Source organism: Pyrus communis, chromosome 12, assembly GCF_041283825.1.
Source record: "Pyrus communis isolate YQ-2024b chromosome 12, ASM4128382v1, whole genome shotgun sequence".
NCBI lineage: Eukaryota > Viridiplantae > Streptophyta > Magnoliopsida > Rosales > Rosaceae > Pyrus > Pyrus communis.
The window spans coordinates 4393513-4414396 of record NC_142576.1 but is presented as its reverse complement, the minus strand read 5'-3'; the positions used below and the strand labels follow the sequence as shown (position 1 = coordinate 4414396).

Genomic DNA, 20884 nt, shown 5'->3' with positions numbered 1-20884 from the left:
CCTTTGTGAGTTGTGACACCTGTTGTCTAGGTGATTAGATGTACCTTTCTTTCTTGTATTTGTATTGCCCTTTGAGACTCAAACTTGTGAACAATTAGCATTTGATAAAAGATTTTAAATCTTATAAAAATAATAATAAATAAAAAACAAACAAAAGCTTACCCTTCGCTGCCTATTGGTTACGAGTTTAACTCTCAAATTTTAGACCGTTCTCTACTGGTGTTTTTAAGTAAAATTTCTACACCGCTCCTTCCCTTCTGTTATTGAATTTTTAATTTGTTTGTGTGAGATTATTAAATTTTTTATTTTGTTTGATTGAGTAGGACTAATGGAGATGCCGGGAACTAAAAGGATGAGACGCTGCAGCACCAGGAAAATAAACTTGATGGACCTAGATAACCTAGTCGACATTTTCTCTAGGCTGCCGGCGAAATCAGTTTGTTCCGTTGGATGTGTCACGAAACCCTTGCGAAACATAGTCAGCTGCCCCTTGTTTCTTAACCAACACATGAATTCTCTTGTTACTACGAACGCCCACTGCTGAAGTACCTCAACTTGTGATTGTTTCTCAGTCCAGGAAAAAGTACACCGAATAGCTAATTTCCATGCAATCATTCGAATACGATGGCAATACTTTGAAAATGACCAGCAGACCCATGACGAGGATTGTCTTGGTGGTACGAACTTTCTTTCCAACTACATTTTGTTTTCTGCAACTTGGTTTGCATCAAGGACAGAAACTATGGAAGCCGGTGCGTGTTGTTAGATCTGTTGAAGGGAGAAGCTGCAATGCTCCCAACTTGTATTACCCAAATTCCAGAACATCTAAATCTGAAAATAACAGCGTTCTCTGCATATCGGTATGGTATGGGATTTGACAACACAACTTGTACGCACAAAATTGTCCGTGTTTGTGGAGATGCGGGGTACAACTGTTTCCTTGCTCATGTTTATGTGTTGGGCACAAGTTCATGGAGAGAGATATTCTCAGTTCCTCCCTGTAAGTTGATGGATAAGAATTTATCTGCATACGGAGACATGCACTGGTTAATTCGTCGTGCAACAACTGGAGGAGTTCAAGCAAATATTTTCCATTGTATAAGTATCTTGTCATTCGACTTCAAGAAAGAGGAGTTCGGTTGGAATATTCCTGATCCCCCTTAAGAAACATGCCGCGTAAGTCCCCCGCCATTGATGCTTCATCAAATAGATATCTTGACATATGATATGGATGCTCAAAAACTATGATGAAAAAGAGTGGATTTTAGGTCACAGAATAGAGGCCAGAATGATTAATAATGCAGAGTATCCATATATAAGAAGTTTTAGATTTTGGACTTAGGGCGAATGGGAGCATGGGATATTTTTCAAACGTTCCAGAAATAGCAGCAACGTTATAGTCTTTTTGGATCTAAGAACTGGTAACATAAATCCCGTAGAATGTCCCGTATCCCAAAAGGGAGTGCATACGAGCATCTTTAGTTATACCAGCGGCTTGCTTTCCCTAAAAAATTATGGGAATTTGATTCCACTAAAACGTTGTGGGAAGCCAGATGAAGCAGAAGCAGATCGCCGGAGTTGCAATCCCTTTTTCAACATTTGGCATAATTTTTATTGAAGCGCAAGACTCGACTCCAGTTTTCCACCAGTTTGCTAGAAGAAGTTGCTGATGTTACTATTTCATTAGTTTGCTAATTGTGTATTCTCTTTTGAACATTCAATTTCTTGCTATACTCTTGGTTACCTTCGAATTTATCTGATCAAACTGAATATATCAAACAACATTGTAAGCTGTTGATCCATATTTTCTTGAATTACAAACGAAGATCTTGGCTTAGCTCTGGTTGATCACTCCATTTTCCTTCGAAGCCTCGTTATAATTTTTTTTTATTCGAAGAAGGATGAACCGAGCTTAAAGAAAATCAGCCAAAATCCGGGAAAAAAATTGTAAGCAAGATATCAGAAAAGTTACATGTATATAAGGGTTTTATATACACGGACAGCTTTTTAATGCTTTTGCTTGCAGGAATATATGCAAAAGTGCTTTTGGCATGCATATTTGACTTCCGTAAATTGTATTCAAATTCCAGAGCTCCCCTGTTGCTTTAGAATCATTCTACCTGAAAAGCTTTCCCTCTCCAAGGTTTCACTATTTGAAATGAACAAAGCAAACTGGCATCGACACTCATCAATGCACCTGCATTGTTGAACTCTCCACAATAGTTTGGTGCCGAGAATATGGTCACCAACTGCCGGTCTGCAAAGAACTCATATCCATCTTCTACGACCTGTCAACAAAGGAAAAGGAAGGCTTCAGCCTCAATGCGACAGCGGCAAAGATCATTTACCAAATGTGGACGGTAGATGTGGTACATAGGAAATGATTTCCACACTTTCTTTTTCACCTCTGCATTCCCCTCTTCTTTTCTACCCACGTTCAATTGATTAAATCAAAGGAGATTCAATTGACAGAAAAAAGGGTTTGCAGAAGGAGAAAAGGAAGTGCGGAAATCATTTCCGTAACATGACTCGTCATAAAATAATGCTTGAAAACTTGATGTTCTTCTTTCCAATCACCGGTTGCATACAATCAAGCGGCATACCTCTCTTATTATGTGATCTAAAACATGTTGAGACATAATTGTATACAACCGGTGATACGATAAAATTACTCTTTGGAACGTTATAAAATATAAAAAAGGGAAAGATAGAGACCTGGTGAGCCCGGCATATGAGATCCATATCATGTTTCATCAAGAACTCTGCAACCCTATCTGCCCCAAAGGTAAAAGAAACACCCCTATCATTCTCACCCCACCCTTTAATGTCCCTGTCCGGATCCGACCAAAGTAGGTCACACAAAAGCCCTTGATCCGGCACGTCAACCGGCCTTTCAATCGCTCTGAGCTGTTCCAAGCTGTTCAATTCAGGAGAAAGGCCACCATGCATGCAGAAGATCTTGTCATCTATGACTGCAGCCACAGGTAAACAGTTAAAGCAGTCTGTGAAGATCTTCCATAGCCGGACGCTGAAGCGGCGTTTACACTCATCGTAGAATCCATAGATTCGGTTGATGGAAGCGCATTCGTGGTTCCCTCGGAGGAGGAAAAAGTTGTCCGGAAATTTGACTTTATATGCAAGGAGAAGGCATATTGTCTCTGTGCTTTGTTTTCCTCTGTCGACGTAGTCTCCAAGGAATACATAGTTGGCTTCCGGTGGGAAGCCTCCATACTCAAATAATCGCAAGAGGTCAGGATATTGCCCGTGTATATCACCTGCACAACCCGAAATATGATAAGTAAATGCGGTACAAATAGCAGGGCTCTTTAATATGATCTCATTGCTTGCATTCCAAGTCTACATTTTACTAGATCAACGATAAACAAACAATGCAACGAGATCGAAAAATCTAGCTGCCGGAATCATAAACATTTTTATTACCACAAACGTTGATGGGGGCTTCCAATTCGAGAAGATTAGGCTGCCTGAGGAAGACTTGTTTGGCAGTGATGCAAAGTTGCCGGATTTCGGATTCGGTTAGCTGAATCCTCTTACCTCTGTGAACCCTGCCTTCCAACAGTCTCTGTATCAGCGCATCCAATCCTTCCATCCCCCACTTCCCTATCTTCTTCACTATTTTTGTTTTATGATTTGATCCTACAATTAATTATGTATTAATTTTTTTATAATCTTGAGGAAAAGAGAGAGAGAGAGAGAGAGAGAGAGAGAGAGAGAGAGAATTGGTGGAATTTTTTGATGTTATTTGGTCAGAGGAATTAAGAGACTTGTTCTGTTTTTGGGTTTGTGAGTTGTGACATGAACCTTAATTTTATGGAGAGGTTCAAATGTTGCCAACCAATTAGAACAAGAAATCAGCACCCCACAACCTTTCCCCGACTTAGATGGGTCGTTCTTCCATGGAAAATGGGATAATTAGGCTGTAAATGATCTTGATAATGAGATAGATCGTAACCAGATTGACTACCTTCTTGTTTTGTTTAGTCGGTACGATATGGAGAAAATTTTAGCTTGAAGATCACACTGTCATGTGACGATATCTATTTATTAATACACACCCTAGGTTTATGAAATATCAAATTTGTCGTCCTTTAAGACATAAGACATGGATTAGTTAACCAGTGTGACGGTCAGCTAAATGTTTTTTTTTCCTATAAACCATGTTTCCCGTAGTAGTAATTTTCTTAGGTCAAAAACCAAAGTCCCCAATGGCGTAGCCATGTTAAGGGCTACCCTATAGCCCAGGTAGCTTTCCGTAAAAAAATAAAATTTTACTGTAATTTTTATTGATTTTCGAATGTAACCCATTATATATTTAGTTACTAATCTTAGTTCTCTTGGTTTAACCATATAAAATTATATAATACCGTTTACAAACCATCTCTTTTTGTTACATCATTTTTCTCCCCACTTCTTGTACATGTACAAGTTTGGATTTGTTTGAATTTTAATATGTATTTGTTTAATAATGAAAATTCTCAGCTCACCCTATGAAATTTTCTTAAGCTAGAGCATACTTTGAAAAATACAGTTTCAAGTTTCTTTGTTTATAAAGATAAAATTTTTAAGCTAGCCCACCCAATGAAAATTTCCTAACTCCGCCATTTTAAGTACCTAATCATCCATGATTTTTCTAGTTTTTCAATCCTCGATTATAAGTTCTCGTTGACCACGGCCTACAAAAACTAGTGGGGTGCACGCGCCTGACAGAAAAAAAATAAAAAAAGAGCCTGACGCCGGGCAGACGTCAACCTTAGCGTCACATCCACTCGAGCTCTCGGACTGGCAATTATTCACAGGCCCGAAGCTCAGGCCTCCACCTCCACTCGGGCTCCTTCACGCTGGAGTGAATCCACAGGGCCTCGGGCTCTTTTCACTGGCCTGTCCCCCAGCAATCCACCACGGTGGAGTTGCTCTTAACCTTGTTTGCATAGGCTCGTGCACAGATTAACATTCAATAATCCCAAGAACTTTCACTTCGACACGTCATCGCTCGTGGTCGCTCAAAAACGATTCTTAAATCGATAAACGATGAGTACCTACGGCTATTTAAACAAGCATGCAACATCAAGAGATTCAGAAACAGTAAATTTCGATCTTTATATCTTCGCTATCGTCAACCACGGTTGCAAATTTTAATTGATTAACACCCAAATACGATACTTAAAACGACGATGATTTGTCTAACAAGGTAACCGTAATGTGATTTACATAGCTGCAAGCATCATAGGATAATTTTGAATCACCAAGATGATGACGGCTGACTTTCCCGGACAACGGTTGAAAAACGGCAAGGCAGCACTGAATTCATCTCGTCCTAGATATGAGAAAGCACTTCATATCATCTTTGTGTTCATGGTGAAACCTCAGAACTGAGACTTATCGAGGGTGTCGAAATAGGGGTGGTCAAGGGCGGCTTTGGCCGAAATTCGCTCAGCTGGATCGTACTTAAGCATTTTCTGCATAGTCCAAAAGCAAGACAGTATTAGACTGAGCATATGGAGCAGACAACCAATGACACAACAAAGCTACAAGTCGATTCGAACTCCAAGGTTTCTAATCGATGTTGAGAATTGAAGATAACAAACAGAGAAACTGCTGGCAAACAGATAGGTAGATCATCATACAAGTAATTTGATTCTTATGCATCGTTCCATTGTGTGTAACGTTGCGAAATGCCAAATTCTTCGAAGGAATATATGAATATCAAACAAAACAGTTATTGGATTGAAAAATGCTGTTGAGAAGAGTAAACCAATCGTTGGTTTCTAAGCAATAAGTTAATCGAAGCGAAGAAAACTTACGGCTAGGAGGTCAACTCCTTCAGGCCCCAGAGCAGGAACAGCACGAGCCAAGTTCTGAGGCTCCCACTGCGGATACACATGCCAATCTCGCAGAGAAGAAACTCCTGGCCACTGCTTGTCAGATGGTGTTCCTAGCAGCCTACACATATAGTAAAACATTAGCAAGATTTTATCTTTTCCTTCTTCATAGTCCCAAAAATTAAATTTGAACCGAAATGCGCAGAAAAAGGAGAGGAAACATAACACAAATACCTGAAAATGTGAAGCAGCTGCTGGAACTCAGAATCTCCCGGAAACAGAGCCTGCCTCCTCGCCATCTCGGCTGCAATTCAAGACCCAAATAATAACACAATCAATTGAATTGAACAATTAATCAACCAATTGAAGATATTTCAATACGATATTGAAGAAATTAGGAGTGTAAGAAAGGAGTACCGAAGATGCATCCGACAGACCACATATCAACGCCGGTGGAGTAGTGAGCCGACCCGAGCAGAACCTCCGGCGCTCTATACCAGAGAGTAACAATCTCATGCGTGTAGCTCTTGAGAGGCACAGTGAAGGCGCGGCCAAGTCCGAGATCAGCAATCTTCAGAATCCCCCTTTCCTTGTCAAGCAGCAGATTCTGGGGCTTCAGATCGCGGTGGAGGACGCCATGGGAGTGGCAGTGCGCCACCCCCTTGCACAGTTGGTACATAAAGCTCTGCACCAGCGACGGCGGCATCGGCCGCGGATTCGGCCCCTTCCGGTGCGAATCGATGAATTTCTTGAGATCGGTGTCCAAGTACTCGAACACCAGGTACAGGACGGGCTTCCCATCCTTGCTGTCTACATGCTCGACACAGAGCAATCGGACGATGTAGAGCGACTGAGAAAGCATCTGGAGGAGCGAGACCTCGCGGAGGGCGGTGGGTGGCACGCCCTCCTCGTCCATCTCGAGGCGCGTCTTCTTCAGCGCCACCAATTGGCCGGTGGCTTTGTCCTTCGCCTTGTAGACCTTTCCGTACGTGCCTTCGCCGACCTTCTCGAGCTTCTCGTACTTCTCCATTTCTGACAGATCGGGAAATCGGAAACCCTAGAAATTTGAATTTCTGGTTCTCCCTCTTGTTTTCTGGATCGAAATCGGACCGTCCGCTCGTTCTGTTGGGGAGTTTGGATTTTTAAATTTAAACGAGGCGGAAGGGAGCGTAGGGGGCCAACTCCAACGGAACGGAAAGGAGAGAGGGCCACGTGTCCCACCGTGGTGATTTTTTTTTAATTGGTTTGTTTCGTTAGAAATTTGAATTCGCTTGCTTATGAAAGATGATATGATAAAGAATGTGAAAAATTATGTTCAGAGTCAATCAAATAAAAGATGTGAAAAATTATGTTCAGAGTCAATCAAATAAAGAATGTGAAAAATTAGAATTTAAATTTATCAAAACTCGTGCCAAATTATGAAAGATGACATGCTAGCGGTGATTTATACGTCAAATTATGAAAGATGACATGCTAAATACTATCAAAGTATTTAGCATGGAAAGAGAACTCCGTCTGGTTTTTCCTAATTTTGAAGTATTTAGCATGGAAAGAGAACTCCGTCTAGTTTTTCCTAATTTTGACTTAGGTTTCCGAACGTCATGGAAAGAGGCTTGTCGATTACAGTTTGTTGTTTTATTAAATAAGTTCGAACAATGTCCGCTCGCAGCAGCTTCCGTGAGCCGGTCCGGTAATCGGATCATTTTCTCAGGAGAATGACAGAACAAGAAAGATCAAAAACTGGAATTTTTGCTATTTTTATGCTCTTATCGATTACCGTTTAGGTTTTGTTGTCTTGAAATATCGGTTTATGAGAACGATGTTTTTCGGATTGAAGGTTTAAGTCTCAGTTTATAATTTTTCGTCTTCCTTAATTGATATAACAATTGTCGTTCACTTCCGACAAAGCCGAAGAACTTACATAACGTGGGAATGTCACTATATAATTCGGCTCGGGTTTTGCTAATCGAACTTACGTTCCAACAATCGTCATTCCCTTTCTTATTTGGTCGACTATGGAAGTCATTTCTTTTGTGATCAGAGTGTTGATAATCAATTTGAATTCTAGTTTTTCACTTACTTTATTTGATCAACTCTGAAAGTGATTTTGTCTTTTTGTGGAAGTGGAATAAATCACCGCTAGCATGTCATCTTTCATATGCAAGTGAAATCAAAGTATTTCATAACGTGAAAATATTACTATATAATTTGAAAGATGACATATGAAAGAATGTGAAATCAAAGTATTTGGCATATTATGAAAGATGACATAATTTTTGCTAAATTATGAAAGAATGTGAAATCAAAGTATTTGGCATATTATCAAAGTATTTGCCAAATTATGAAAGATGACATGCTAGCGGTGAAAATATTAGTATATAATTTTATGGAAGTGCCAAATTATGAAATACTTTGATATATAATTTTATGGAAGTGCCAAATTATGAAATACTTTGATTTCACTTGAATATGAAAGATGACATGCGTTTATTCCACTTCCACAAAAAGACAAAATCACTTTCAGAGTTGATCAAATAAAGTAAGTGAAAAACTAGAATTCAAATTGATTATCAACACTCTGATCACAAAAGAAATGACTTCCATGGTCGACCAAATAAGAAAGGGAATGACGATTGTTGGAACGTAAGTTCGATTAGCAAAACCCGAGCCAAATTATATAGTGACATTCCCACGTTATGTAAGTTCTTCGGCTTTGTCGGAAGTGAACGACAATTGTTATATAAGACGAAAAATTATAAACTGAGATTTAAACCTTCAATCCGAAAAACATCGTTCTTCATAAACCGATATTTCAAAACAACAAAACCTAAACGGTAATCGATAAGAGCATAAAAATAGCAAAAATTCCAGTTTTTGATCTTTCTTGTTCTGTCATTCTCCTGAGAAAATGATCCGATTACCGGACCGGCTCACGGAAGCTGCTGTGAGCGGACATTGTTCGAACTTATTTAAGAAAACAACAAACTGGCCTCTTTCCATGGTGTTCGGAAGCCTAAGTCAAAATTTAGGAAATACTAGACGGAGTTCTCTTCTTTGCGCTGCTGCTGCCTTCCTAGTTATCAACAACTTCGATGAGGGATGGCTCGTAGTCGCTAGGAGCCTGGAACCCGTGCAGGTTCATCACGGTTGCAGCAACATTGGCCAGCCCACCGCTAGGAAGATCCTTGCGGAAGCGAACTCCGGGTGCAAGTCCAGGACCTCCAATTGCAATCGGAACCTTCACAAAGAAAAACCAAAACAATCAATGACTGAAAACCTGTGGAAGTCGACAATGTTGTATACTATGAATCCATGGTAAACCAACTGCGGCCCGGCCAATGACAAAGTGAAAAACATTTGCTCGGCTACAGGCCCGACGTCCATTAATTATTCATTTGTTATAAATTTTCCGGAACGAATTTGAGAGTACTTACTGGCTGTAGAGTATGGGAAGTAAGAATTTGAATGTTTCCATTCTTGTCAAGAAGAGGTTGCCCAGTCTTGTTTCTCTTCACCATATCCTCAGCGTTACCATGATCTGCAGTGACGACGTAAATTCCACCAGCTTTCTCGATTGCATCAAAAATTATCTGTGCATGTAGACAAGACCATCTCAGTAAGAAGACGTGTAACTCTCAATACGTGAGGGGAAATGCAAGGTAAGACAGTTCAAGAGACGAGAATTTGGGACACAACAAGCACAGGGTTTTTTTTATATCAAATTTGACTTCAAACTCTTACGTCGACCTATAGCTACCGTACCTTGACAGCTTCATCAGCAGCCTTGCAAGCTACAACTGTGGCCGCAATGTCGCCAGTGTGCCCGACCATATCTGAGTTTGGTAGGTTAACACGTACCTGAACAAAAGAAAAATATCCAATCTGAAATATTTTCTTTGGATAATAGAGATTCTTAGATATCAATAGTTGGTCTTTTCATTACCTGCTCAAACTTTCCACTAAGAATAGCATCCCTCGCCCTTTCAGCAATCTCAATTGCTTTCATTTTTGGCTGGACGTTGAATGTGATTCCACTATCACTTGGAATTTCCACATACTCCTCCATTTTATCGTTAAAATACCCAGAGCGATTCCCATTCCAGAAGAAAGTGACATGGCCAAATTTAACAGTCTCACTATACATGCAAAGATTTGGAAGGAAAGAAAAAAGTCATGAGTAGAAGGCCTCAAATTCGACCACAAAAAGAATATTCTGAAATGAGCAAATTGGTTAAAATCAATCACTCTCCCCAACCCCAGATATGGCATTGAGTCAAAAACAATTTTGAACAGAGAACAACGACAAAAAGAAACACTGATTGCTTCTTCCTAGTTCCAACTCATATCTGGGTTTCCCCAACACAGTGAAAATTACATTATCCCAACAAAAATGACGAAAACCAACACCTTTATGTGGGATGGGGAGAAATCCTAAAGAAATTTGTTGTCATTTGGAGAAAACACAATCCTAGCACTTGACAGATACACAGATAATAAACTTGGTGAGAAAAACAAACCTGCAGGCAAAAGTACGGACACCGTTGTATGTAAGATATTCACCAGATGTTCTATCAATCTCTGGGGGTTCTACAAGGTATTTGCTTGGAAGCTTCAGCTCACCATCATACTGAAGCATACCAGCATAACGAATTTTAGGGACTCTAACCCGATCAAACTTGTCAAAATCTGCATACTCAAGCGCCTTGGCAAGCATAACCATACGGTCAGCTCGGAAGTTGAATGTAACAACAGCATCACCATCCACAATTGGGCCAACAGGCTTTCCACTGTCGTCAACAATAACAAAAGGAGGTAGGTACTGGTCATTGGCTTTTGGTTCCGCTCTCAATGTCTTGATAGCTTCAACTACATTCTTAAATTTATAGGGAGCTTCACCAAGAACTTGGGCATCCCATCCTCGCTTTACAACACTCCAGTCATTCTGCATAATAGCCAATTATCCATTAGAATTAATACGTTTAATTAATAGACCATAATCTTGAACAGACCAATCTTAAATTTTCTTCATGGTTCCAAAGCAACAATACAGAAAAGTATTTTCACCATACTGATGAATATATCATGCTGGTTCTCAGCATGGAAACAACTAGTACATTTTAACATTTACTAAAAAAAACTACGGTAATTCTAGGAACACATAATAAGGGGTAATGCTAGTGAGACTAAATTTGCAAACTAAATGATGTGCCACCAATAGGAATGAGCAAGTTTATCCACGCTTAAGTAATAAATCAATCATCAACTTCCATGTCCTTTAGTTTCCAAAATTTAGTCTACACATTTAGTCTCCCTAGCATTACCCCATAATAAAATAAGTGAATGGAAACTTTAATAAACCCTTCTTAAGACATAAGAAGAAGGCCAGCAACATGCAGAACATCAGATTCAAAACACTTTGTTAATAGAGATTATCCACACATCCCAACTAATGATATAATGTTATATCCATGCGATACGTGCAAAAAGATTCATAGAAAGAAGTATACTTTAAACAAACTGGGGCGATGCTGGAGAGACCATCTTTTTCGACCATATATTGTAGCAGTTGATAATGGGATTATTTCTCTAAATTATTAAACATGGAACAACCGTCAACTGCCACATCGTTTGGTTTACAAAATATGGTCTCCCTAGCATTTTCCAAACAAACTGTTATATGCAATATACACATACCAGTTCAAAATACAAAAGAGAGGTTGGACCCAATCATGCATACAGAAAGACCTAAAGAGTTCGCTTCAATCAATACCTCATAACGATCCATGGTGACATACATACGACCACCACCAGATGCAACCTGTGCATCCACACCTTTCTCACGCAATTTCGCAAGGTCATTTTCAAGGATTTCTGCAAATCCCACACTTGAACCATCAAGAACATCACGTCCATCAGTGAGAACATGCACACGGATCCTTTTAGCACCTTGCTCACTAGCTCCTTTAAGCAACAACTACACCAAGAGAGAGAGAGAAAAAAAATATAAGACAAAATAGGAAAAAATATGAAAGAAAGTAAACCAAATCCAAACAAAGGAAAAACAGCCTAGTGCTTCGAAAACTCACTAGCAGTTGATCGAGCCGAGAATGGACTCCACCGTCACTCATTAAACCAATGAGATGCAATGTGTTAGTCGCAAAGGATTCCTTAATGTACTTAAAACCTTCTCCCTCAAACATTTTCCCGGAAGCAAGTGCAGCGTCGACAAGCTTAGCACTATATTCATTACAAAAAAACCACAATTGATCAACAAATCCGATATTCAAAGCATCGACAACAAGTTTAGCACTATATTCACTAAAAACAAACCACAATTGCTCAACGAATCCGATATTTTGAATCAAAGCATCGACAAACAAAACGAAAACCACAAACAAACATCATAATTAACATAAAGTAAGCAAAACAAATTGAAGGGAGCCCAAAACTCACCCCTGGGCAAAAATACGCCCGGCACCGAGAGCATTGTGACCCACTTCACTGTTGCCCATATCATCTTCTGTGGGAAGTCCCACGGCAGTTCCGTGAGCTCTCACTAACCTCCATCTTTCAGGAGCACCCTATATCCATAACACACCACACCACACACACACACAATCAATACGCATCGAAATACAAATCTAACAACAAAAATCTGAGATGTAAACGAACAGGGCAATCGAAATTCCAAAAACCGGATCTGAAAATTCACGAAAATCACCTTCTTGAGAGAATCCATGACGGGGGTCTCGGCGACATGGATGCAGTTGTACTGGTCGGCGTTGGCCTCGCCCCACCCATCCAAAACGATGAGTCCGATCACCTTCCCCTTCGGCAACTTAGGGTGATCCGGTAACTTCCAGTCGATTCCTGAGCTCCCCATTTTTCCTTTTTTTTCGATTTTTCTGATCCGAACACAAATCAAAATTCAATCAAAACCCAATCCACCAATCAATTTTATATCACAACACTACAAACAAATCACTCTCAAATTATTATCACTAATAATACAAACAAATCGCACTCGAATAATTAATTAAAAACAAATTTAATTAAATAAAAAACTTGGAAATTATGAAAAATATGGAACCTTGTGGAAGAGAAGAGCTGAAGAGAGCGAGAAGTAAATGGAATGCTATGCTTCTCCTACGGCCGGTATATATAACGGGACTTAACAGCGAATCTGACGCCGTAGATTTTTTCTAGTATTTTTTGCCTTTCTTGGTTACCCCTTGGCGTGGGGGTAAAGCCCTGCGGTATTTGACTCCGTGGTTTGCGGTCCATGGCTGTAAGGTGATCTAATTAATCTTGGCGCTACAGGTGGCGCGTAGGATTGAAAAGTCGTGACCATTGGTGCAGCGGAATCCACGTGAGTCGAAAACCAGCGGCGGGGTAATGCACGTGACAGCTTTAGCAAAGCGGCGACCGATACCCACCTACCGTATTGGCGTTTTAGCGTTGGGAGAAAGAAAGTTCGGTTAAATTATTAACCGAATATTCGAGAAGCATCTAATTTTGTTCCAATTATGTACCTCATTAGTGAAAATATCCTGAAATTAGAGATATTTTTCAGTATACCGGGAATACAGCTTGATACTCTAAGTGTAATAATACAATGGGTTAGATACTTTAAAAAAAATTAAATCAATTGTATTATGATACTTGGTGTACCAGAATCGTATTTTCAACACACTAAAATTATACAACAAATGAAGTATAGATGCTGAACTTATTCCTTTTAATTGTGAGTAGCGAGATGTTTCTAGTTCGACTTTGTGATGTGTTGGTGCATGCGTCTAACTTTGTATAGACAATTGACCCTTGTGTGTGCCTACTTCATGCTCTTGTTGTACTTAATTTAAGTTTTTCAACTACTTAACAAATATACTTCATGTTTCAATAATGTTGAGGTCATTGAATTACATTTTAGTAAAAGAGTCAAAGCACTAGAAAAGGGCATGCGTGCATATTTTATATAAGAATGTAACTCATATAACCTTCAAGGGGACGTATCCATCTAGTGATATCATTTGAATAGAGAACTACATTATTAATGAATCGTCAACTCAAATATGAGAAGTCTTGGAAGAAGACGTCTTGGATAATGTCGGGAGGGTCTTCAAATCAAGCCAAACTATCATGAATACTAAGGCCAAATCTGGCAACACAGTGTGCAACACCATTAGAAACCCAAGGGACATAATTGAAACTAGAATTCTGCACTTGCAAAGCGATTATTTCTTCTAAAACAAAAGCTTATGATGTCAAAACAAAAGCCAATCGGACGAAAAATAATTGGTACAACACTATAAGTATGCCTAGGAGAGATTTTTCAGTCTAATCGCCACCAAATACAAGAGAGGTATTGAGGAAGTGTGTATGGTGTTTTATGTGTGAGGCCAGACGACCACTTGATTGGGTCGTTTGCATCATAGTCTAGCTTCCTCCACACAAGTCAATTTAATATTGGGCTTGTATGGGACTTAAGTGCACATCCCCAAAGATTCGTTTTGGAAGTAAGAAGCCCCTTTGACATCTCTTCGTCTGCAAAGAATTCTTGATTTCTCCGTTTTTGGTCAAAAACTTTTCCGTAGTTAATGAGCAAAACGATACCAACTAAACTCGAAACTTGTTGGACTTTGAATGTAACACAACGCCACAGGTTATTAGACAACCGGGGAAAAGCTTCCCTAATCTTGTGAATCATTCAGTCATCTCTTCGGCATTTGACATGACAATGAATTGTGGTTTTGCTTGGGCTCAAGTCCTTTATTTACGGTTTCAACGAGCCGTTTCTTCTCGGGACTTATATGGGCCCTAAATCCAATAGGTGCTTCAATTTGGGGACCCAAGGATACTGCCTCAAGGCCCAATGGCTTTTGGTAAATAATCATGTCACGGCTTCCATAATCGTTTCCCTTTCTCTCCTCTTATGTATCTTTGATTTTACTCTTAATCACACTGTTCTAAAATTTTTTGCCTAGCGGGTCACTATATCGTCTTGATTAATTTTTAAGCGTTTGAAAATTAAGAAAGAGCGTCTACTTTGCAACTCTGGTTTTCGACAAGAAATAGATGACTTTCATTTTGCATTTTACTTTTTCAATAAATTGTAAGAAGCTTGTTGAATATTTAGATGACTCTTATTATATGCTTGTTCTGCATTATGGGTCCTAATTCTTATAATCTATATATCATTATATTTTCCAATTCATGTATCCTAATATAATTATATATATTTTTTAAGTATATATAAATATTTATTAAATGTTATATAAAAACTTGATTAAAATTATTTATATATATATAAGGCCTAAGCCCCCGCCTGGACTAGGCACTGTCTGCTGACAACTAGGCTTGTCAAAGCCGTTCCTTAGCCCAATTTGGTGAACAACGTCAATATCATGTCCTCCGTCAAACTCTTAAAGGAGGTCATCAAATCAAACTCTCCGATGGCTTCTTCAGAGGCTTTTAAATGCTTTGATTTGGTGAGCCACTTCAACCAATAACTGTTCTAACACAAGAGTTTGGTCAATACTTTCTTAGTATTAAACTCAATTTTCTTCATCAAAAATAAAACGTTGTGCTCATTGGAAGAACAGAAAGGAATAATTATCATAACGAATTGAAATTTTATAAACTAATCGAGTTTGAAGAGTCTCTTGCAATGTAAATATTAATCAATATTACCCCTTACATTGCTTAATAGTTGAAAACAAAGTACTATTTGAAGACTAAAATTTGTTTCTTGAGTTGGAGATGCTCTTAATAGAGCGACTTTATATTATTCAATTGAATTTATTTCTTGGCTGGATATTCTCTTTAAACTCTCTGATACACCTGAAAAGTTACAGTTAAATGTAACTTTTAACTTTTAAGTACGACTCATTTATCTTCAATGCATAAAAAAATGGACTATATATCTCTAGAGTCCAGTGTAAATTCATATTTGATTTTGCAGATAACCTTACTTCTTCGCAATTTTTCACTATATAACTTTTAGGGTAAAAGGAAAGAAATTTTGGTTTTTAAAGCCAAGTTGTGTTTGAAGAGCCAATTGTGAAGAGTCTTCTAGAAATGCTATTGCACAATTGATGTTGATGTATCAACAATTCAACACATGACTTGTTCTAGTATTTAATCACTAGTCCATCAATAGGGTAGTACTATCTGCACACTTATTTTTATTTCTCACACATTTCTCTCAATTTTTAGCCGCTATATCGAATGAATTGAAGAAGATCAATGGAAAAAATTAACAAAGGTGTGTAAGAGGTAAAAATGGATGTGTGAATAGCACTATCCATCTATAATAAGTGAATATTATAAACAAAATTGTATAGAATTAAGAGTGCGAGTTCATTATTTATATTAGTGGAAAAAATTAACAAGGGTGTGTGAGAGGTAAAAATAAATGTGTAAATAGCACTATCCATCTATATATAATAAGTGAATTTTATAACAAAATTGTATAGAATTAAGAGTGCGAGTTCATTATTTATATATCTAAGGTTTTAAGCAATAGTCTAAATTACTCGAATATAAGAAGAGAGTGATTCGAACTCGATTAAACTTCAATGTATATAAGCTAAAACAGAAACTCATTAACAATACATATACCAGAATCAACTTAATTTCAATCGAAAACAGCAACAACATAATTGCTGTAAAAATTTATTCATGGTATCAACTTTTCAAACTTACATATATTTTTGCTGAAATTCTTTAGAACTAAAATATAAATCTGCGTACGATAAAACTTTGTTGTCTCTAAATCATATTTACATCCCCACTTAAGAAGCTTGGTTTTTTATATAAAAGGAAAAAACAAAGCTTCATGGATTTTTTTGGAATTTAAAAAAAAAAAAAAAGGGAAATAAGGAAGGGAAAAAACGATAAGCGTCGTGGGAATTTTGGAGAGACAACAAGAGATCGACGAGATGACAGATTCAGACCCAAAACAAAAACCAAAAAAAAAAGAGATTTTGAACGGAGAATTTATGGAGGAGGAGGGGATGTGAATCCACCAAGGGGAAAATGGTGGGTGACGAGGTTAGAAAAGTTTTTATCTTTTACCGCCTCGACGTCCCGTACATCTGGTCAAGCAAGATGACGAGGGACATGGCCACCGACGTGTCCATATCGGGCTGCACGATGAGGCGGAAGACGTCGACTCCCAACGCCACTCCGCCCACCGCCTCCTTCCTCTTGATCTCCGCCACCCTCCTCCTCTTGCTGTCGTACACCGCGCAGCACCGCTGCGCGTATGACCCTTCCATCTGATAAAATACCGCGTTCTTGTTGTCGTAATTTTTCGACGCGTCACTACCCTTGCGGCTGTTGGCGGAGGTCACGTGCGCCAAGCACTTGTTCTTGAGGATGTTCACGTGCTTGGTCGCGCAGAACCGCGGATTCTCCGTGGTTTCTCCGTCGTACACCACCCAGTTGTCTCCCAAGCTCAGCCGCTGATATAACACGTACAAAAATTATGCACAACCATCAGCAACCAAACAAAGAAAACCAGCAAAATGTACGTAAAACTAATTTACTGTCGCCCGTAACTTTATAATTGCGAGTATATATACCTTGCGACGGATAGTGAGGAGAGGCTTGCCGGCGGCGTCCATGAGGACGATCTCGCCCTTATGGCCGGCCAAGTAATTATCAACCCTAAAGACCAGATTCCCCTTGGAGTCGAACACTGTGAACCCATTGCAGTTCAACAGCAAAGACTTCTTCCACACCGTGAGGACCGTCGCGGCTTCGTTGTCGGAGCCGGAACTACTGTTGAGCCTCTGAGGCTCGTAGGCGGGGACAATATTGGCATTAGCACTGTTTGGGTACACCTTTGTCATCCCTGACCTTCCAGAAATATGAAAGCTGCAAGTAGTAGCAGAAGAAAGGTAATTTTTTGTTTTTGTTTTTTGGGGTGGTTGTGTGAGTATGTTGAAGAACAAGTGAGGATTTATATATATGGACACCCAGCAAAGTAGATTCGGGGGGTGGGGTTAACAGGTTGTGGTGGGTGTGGTGAGAAATTTGAGTGGTGCAAATTAAATGAGCGTATCATAAGCGTTGAACTCGCAGGATGAGCACCCAACCATTAAGGCACCGTCGTTTTGGGTTAAAAAGTCTTACCACGAGTGCGCCACCGAGGTGTGACGTCACAAACTTTATGAACCAGACAGGAGAAAAAACAAAAAAACAAGCATTAAAAATATAAAATAGTAAAAATGAAGGATGGGATGAGAAAGGTGGCTGATCTATTGTCTTTCTACCGTCCGATGAAAATTGATAAGGAATAAATTTTTATTATATACTTGTCTAATTTGGTCAGTGGAGGCCTAATCCTTACTTCTAAGCCAATGTAAAATTATTGCAATTACTTCATTTTATAAGTTTTGGTAAATAACCCCATAAAAATAATATATTTGTCTGGATTTCGACCAGTTTGTGGTGGAAAGGAGGGACACCTGTCCCTTTGTTCCCCGGAGGGCCGGAGATATTTCTATACTTCCTAGACCTAACAACGGTCGTGTTGTTTTTATGTTATAATTGTCGTATTAACGAGTTGTTTAGTTTCAAACTTATTATATTAATAAATTTTTAATAGGTCACTCGATAATTATCTGATTCATTGAGAAGTCATGTTGTTTTGTGTTCGGATAACGGGCTATGCAAGAAATTAACAGGCTTAATGTTCAGCCCTAAAAAATGGATCATATTTATGTTGTTTCATGTCATACACCTTATTTTATCAAATTCTTAATATGTCACCCAATAACAATCCGACTTACTAATGGGTTGACCATGAACTTATTATTTTTGTGCCATTTCGTGTCGCGTTAATAAGTCGTGCAAGAAATCATCAGGCCTATTCATAGTTATTTCTTAATTTATCATCTTTAATTCTCTTAATCATGCAAATAATTAGTTTTAATTTTTTTTGGAGTTCAATGATATATATTTACACTAAGAAGAAGGAAAGTTCAACTAAATCACATAATCAGTAATCTAATTTGATATTGAATTCGCTATTCATCAATTTAAACCTAGATTTTTAATTAGTTTAATCAAAGTGATAAGGATGCTATTTTTTTTACTTATTTTGTGGAAGATAGGGATGCTATTGGATGGGGCGGTTTGTGCAGACTCCCTTACCCAATTAAGTAGTGGAAGACCTCTGACTTTTTCTGTCGAATAAATTATTTATTTATTTATTTGAACAAGATATAATTGAAAAATCAAGAGATTCAATAGACAAACTTTTGCGTATGTCATAGCTAGATTGGTTTATTCCCATTCTAATTGGGCATCCATTTCCCCAATGCCATGGTCCCCAAAAATTATAAGAAAAAGGAAAATTAAACTCTAATGATTCTAGAAGAAAATATTTAGTGTATTAGAAATTCGGGTTCAGTACATCAAGTGTTATAATATAAGTGGTTAAAATTTATATTTTCAAATATCCAACCAATTTTATTATAATATTTAGCGTATCGCACTGTGTTTCGGCACATGGAAAAATCTCTCTAGTTTCAGATGACTTCTTTCTTTCTTGCATGATTGCATCTACAATTTATTTTCATGTCTTTCTTCGTAACTTTACATGTATCTGAGATAAACTTAAAGTACTATGACCATATCATTCGTAGGAAAAATCTTACAAAAGTATGAGATTTCGTTATTTTGATCTCATTTTATTGGGTTTGTCTTTAGTAATTCGAACTACCAAGTAGTCACACAAAAACTGACGTTAGTTAACATTTTTTCCTACAACATGCAAGTTTTCCTAATCTATTAGGCAATATTTTTGTTTGCTGTTGGAGCAACCGAGCAAGTAGAAATTAAGTTATATATTTACCATTGTAATGATAAAAGAGAGTGGTAAGCTATATAATTTATACTATTACTGCGCCTTCTATGTCGTTGTTGGCCGTCTTATAATTTTTTTAATAATCCCATGCAATTCAAGACTGTATGCAATGGAAGTTATGGAACCACTGTCGGTTGGTCCAGTGATCAGGAACAAATTTTACATCTGTATTTCATACGGCATATCTTGAATTTGATTTTCGGTGTTAGTGAATCATACGATGGTGGCTAGAGAAGGTTGAAATGCCTCTGTAAGTTTTCTCGACTCCTGGAAAGATGAATTGTCCTAACCAAGCCACCAACAGATCCCTTTTCTCAAAAAGAAAAGAAGACGGCATGCAATGGGATATCTCACCAGTTTTTTTCCCAACCAATCTCACAAAACATTGAATTCATTTAAACAAAGACCGGGGTCTGCCCATGGCCCCATGCAAGAGATATGTAGACCTACACCAAAACTCTTCCTAATTCCTAAAAAGGTGACCTAACAAGTATTGAAACCATCTGCTAGCTATTAGCTTAGCTGGGATATATAAAGATCATACGTAGGATGATAACTACAAATAGGTCCCAACAATAAGATAGAAATGTATCTACAATAGAATTGTTATTGTGACAGTATCTAAACTTAATTACATATGTTATGCATTTTAACTACTCAAAAAGTAGGATAAACGACTATTTTCAAAAAGAAATAGAGTACTAAACCTAACAGACATCATCATGATTCCTAAATATCAATATATGATCAGTGACGGTGTTAGAAGTTTATCAAGAGACACGATAATTACCTAAAGAAACTTATAACCTCACAACCTCCAACTATCATGCCCTACAATCCTTAGGGGTCAAGAGTCGAGAATGAACATTGAACAAGATTAGTAAACCAAAGGGCACAGTCAATAGGGCCATTTAAACACATCGACCCCGTTCTCTCTCTCTCTCTCTCTCTCTTTCTCTCTCTCTCTCTCTCATTTGCTTAAAATATCCGATATTATGTATGATTTAAGCATAGCCCCGACCCTGATGCTGTGTGTAATTTGCTTAAAATATCGCAAAACAAAAATTAATGAAAAACAAAGAATATCCATTAGAATTGTGTGATTTAAGCATAGCCCAACCCTAATACTATGTGTAACTTGCTTAAAATATTGTCACAAAAAATAATG

The 20884-nt window shown here is 38.3% G+C and overlaps 4 protein-coding genes across 4 annotated transcripts; all 4 read right to left on the bottom strand.

Annotated features, from left to right (window-relative positions):
• Window positions 1–1784: 1784 nt before the first annotated feature.
• On the bottom strand, window positions 1785–3787 carry LOC137746266 (serine/threonine-protein phosphatase PP1-like). The gene is made up of 3 exons (XM_068486340.2): window positions 3442–3787; window positions 2716–3275; window positions 1785–2288 (listed from the first exon to the last, which is right to left on the bottom strand). Exons 1-3 carry the CDS (start codon window positions 3608–3610, stop codon window positions 2112–2114), a joined length of 906 nt encoding a protein of 301 aa, XP_068342441.1. The 5' UTR covers window positions 3611–3787; the 3' UTR covers window positions 1785–2111.
• Window positions 3788–5093: 1306 nt separating this feature from the next.
• Window positions 5094–7232, bottom strand: LOC137745966 (cell division control protein 2 homolog C). The gene is made up of 4 exons (XM_068485999.2): window positions 6258–7232; window positions 6075–6144; window positions 5823–5961; window positions 5094–5477 (listed from the first exon to the last, which is right to left on the bottom strand). Exons 1-4 carry the CDS (start codon window positions 6868–6870, stop codon window positions 5385–5387), a joined length of 915 nt encoding a protein of 304 aa, XP_068342100.2. The 5' UTR covers window positions 6871–7232; the 3' UTR covers window positions 5094–5384.
• A 1361-nt stretch (window positions 7233–8593) lies between these two features.
• Window positions 8594–13207, bottom strand: LOC137745867 (2,3-bisphosphoglycerate-independent phosphoglycerate mutase). The gene is made up of 10 exons (XM_068485902.2): window positions 12931–13207; window positions 12562–12745; window positions 12294–12421; window positions 11927–12077; window positions 11611–11814; window positions 10358–10782; window positions 9784–9976; window positions 9603–9698; window positions 9275–9430; window positions 8594–9078 (listed from the first exon to the last, which is right to left on the bottom strand). The coding sequence occupies exons 2-10, from the start codon at window positions 12721–12723 to the stop codon at window positions 8914–8916; spliced, it is 1680 nt and encodes a 559-aa protein (XP_068342003.2). The 5' UTR covers window positions 12724–12745; window positions 12931–13207; the 3' UTR covers window positions 8594–8913.
• Window positions 13208–16474: 3267 nt separating this feature from the next.
• LOC137745775 (protein LURP-one-related 8) lies at window positions 16475–17938 on the bottom strand. The gene is made up of 2 exons (XM_068485786.2): window positions 17426–17938; window positions 16475–17305 (listed from the first exon to the last, which is right to left on the bottom strand). Exons 1-2 carry the CDS (start codon window positions 17693–17695, stop codon window positions 16913–16915), a joined length of 663 nt encoding a protein of 220 aa, XP_068341887.1. The 5' UTR covers window positions 17696–17938; the 3' UTR covers window positions 16475–16912.
• Window positions 17939–20884: the final 2946 nt, after the last annotated feature.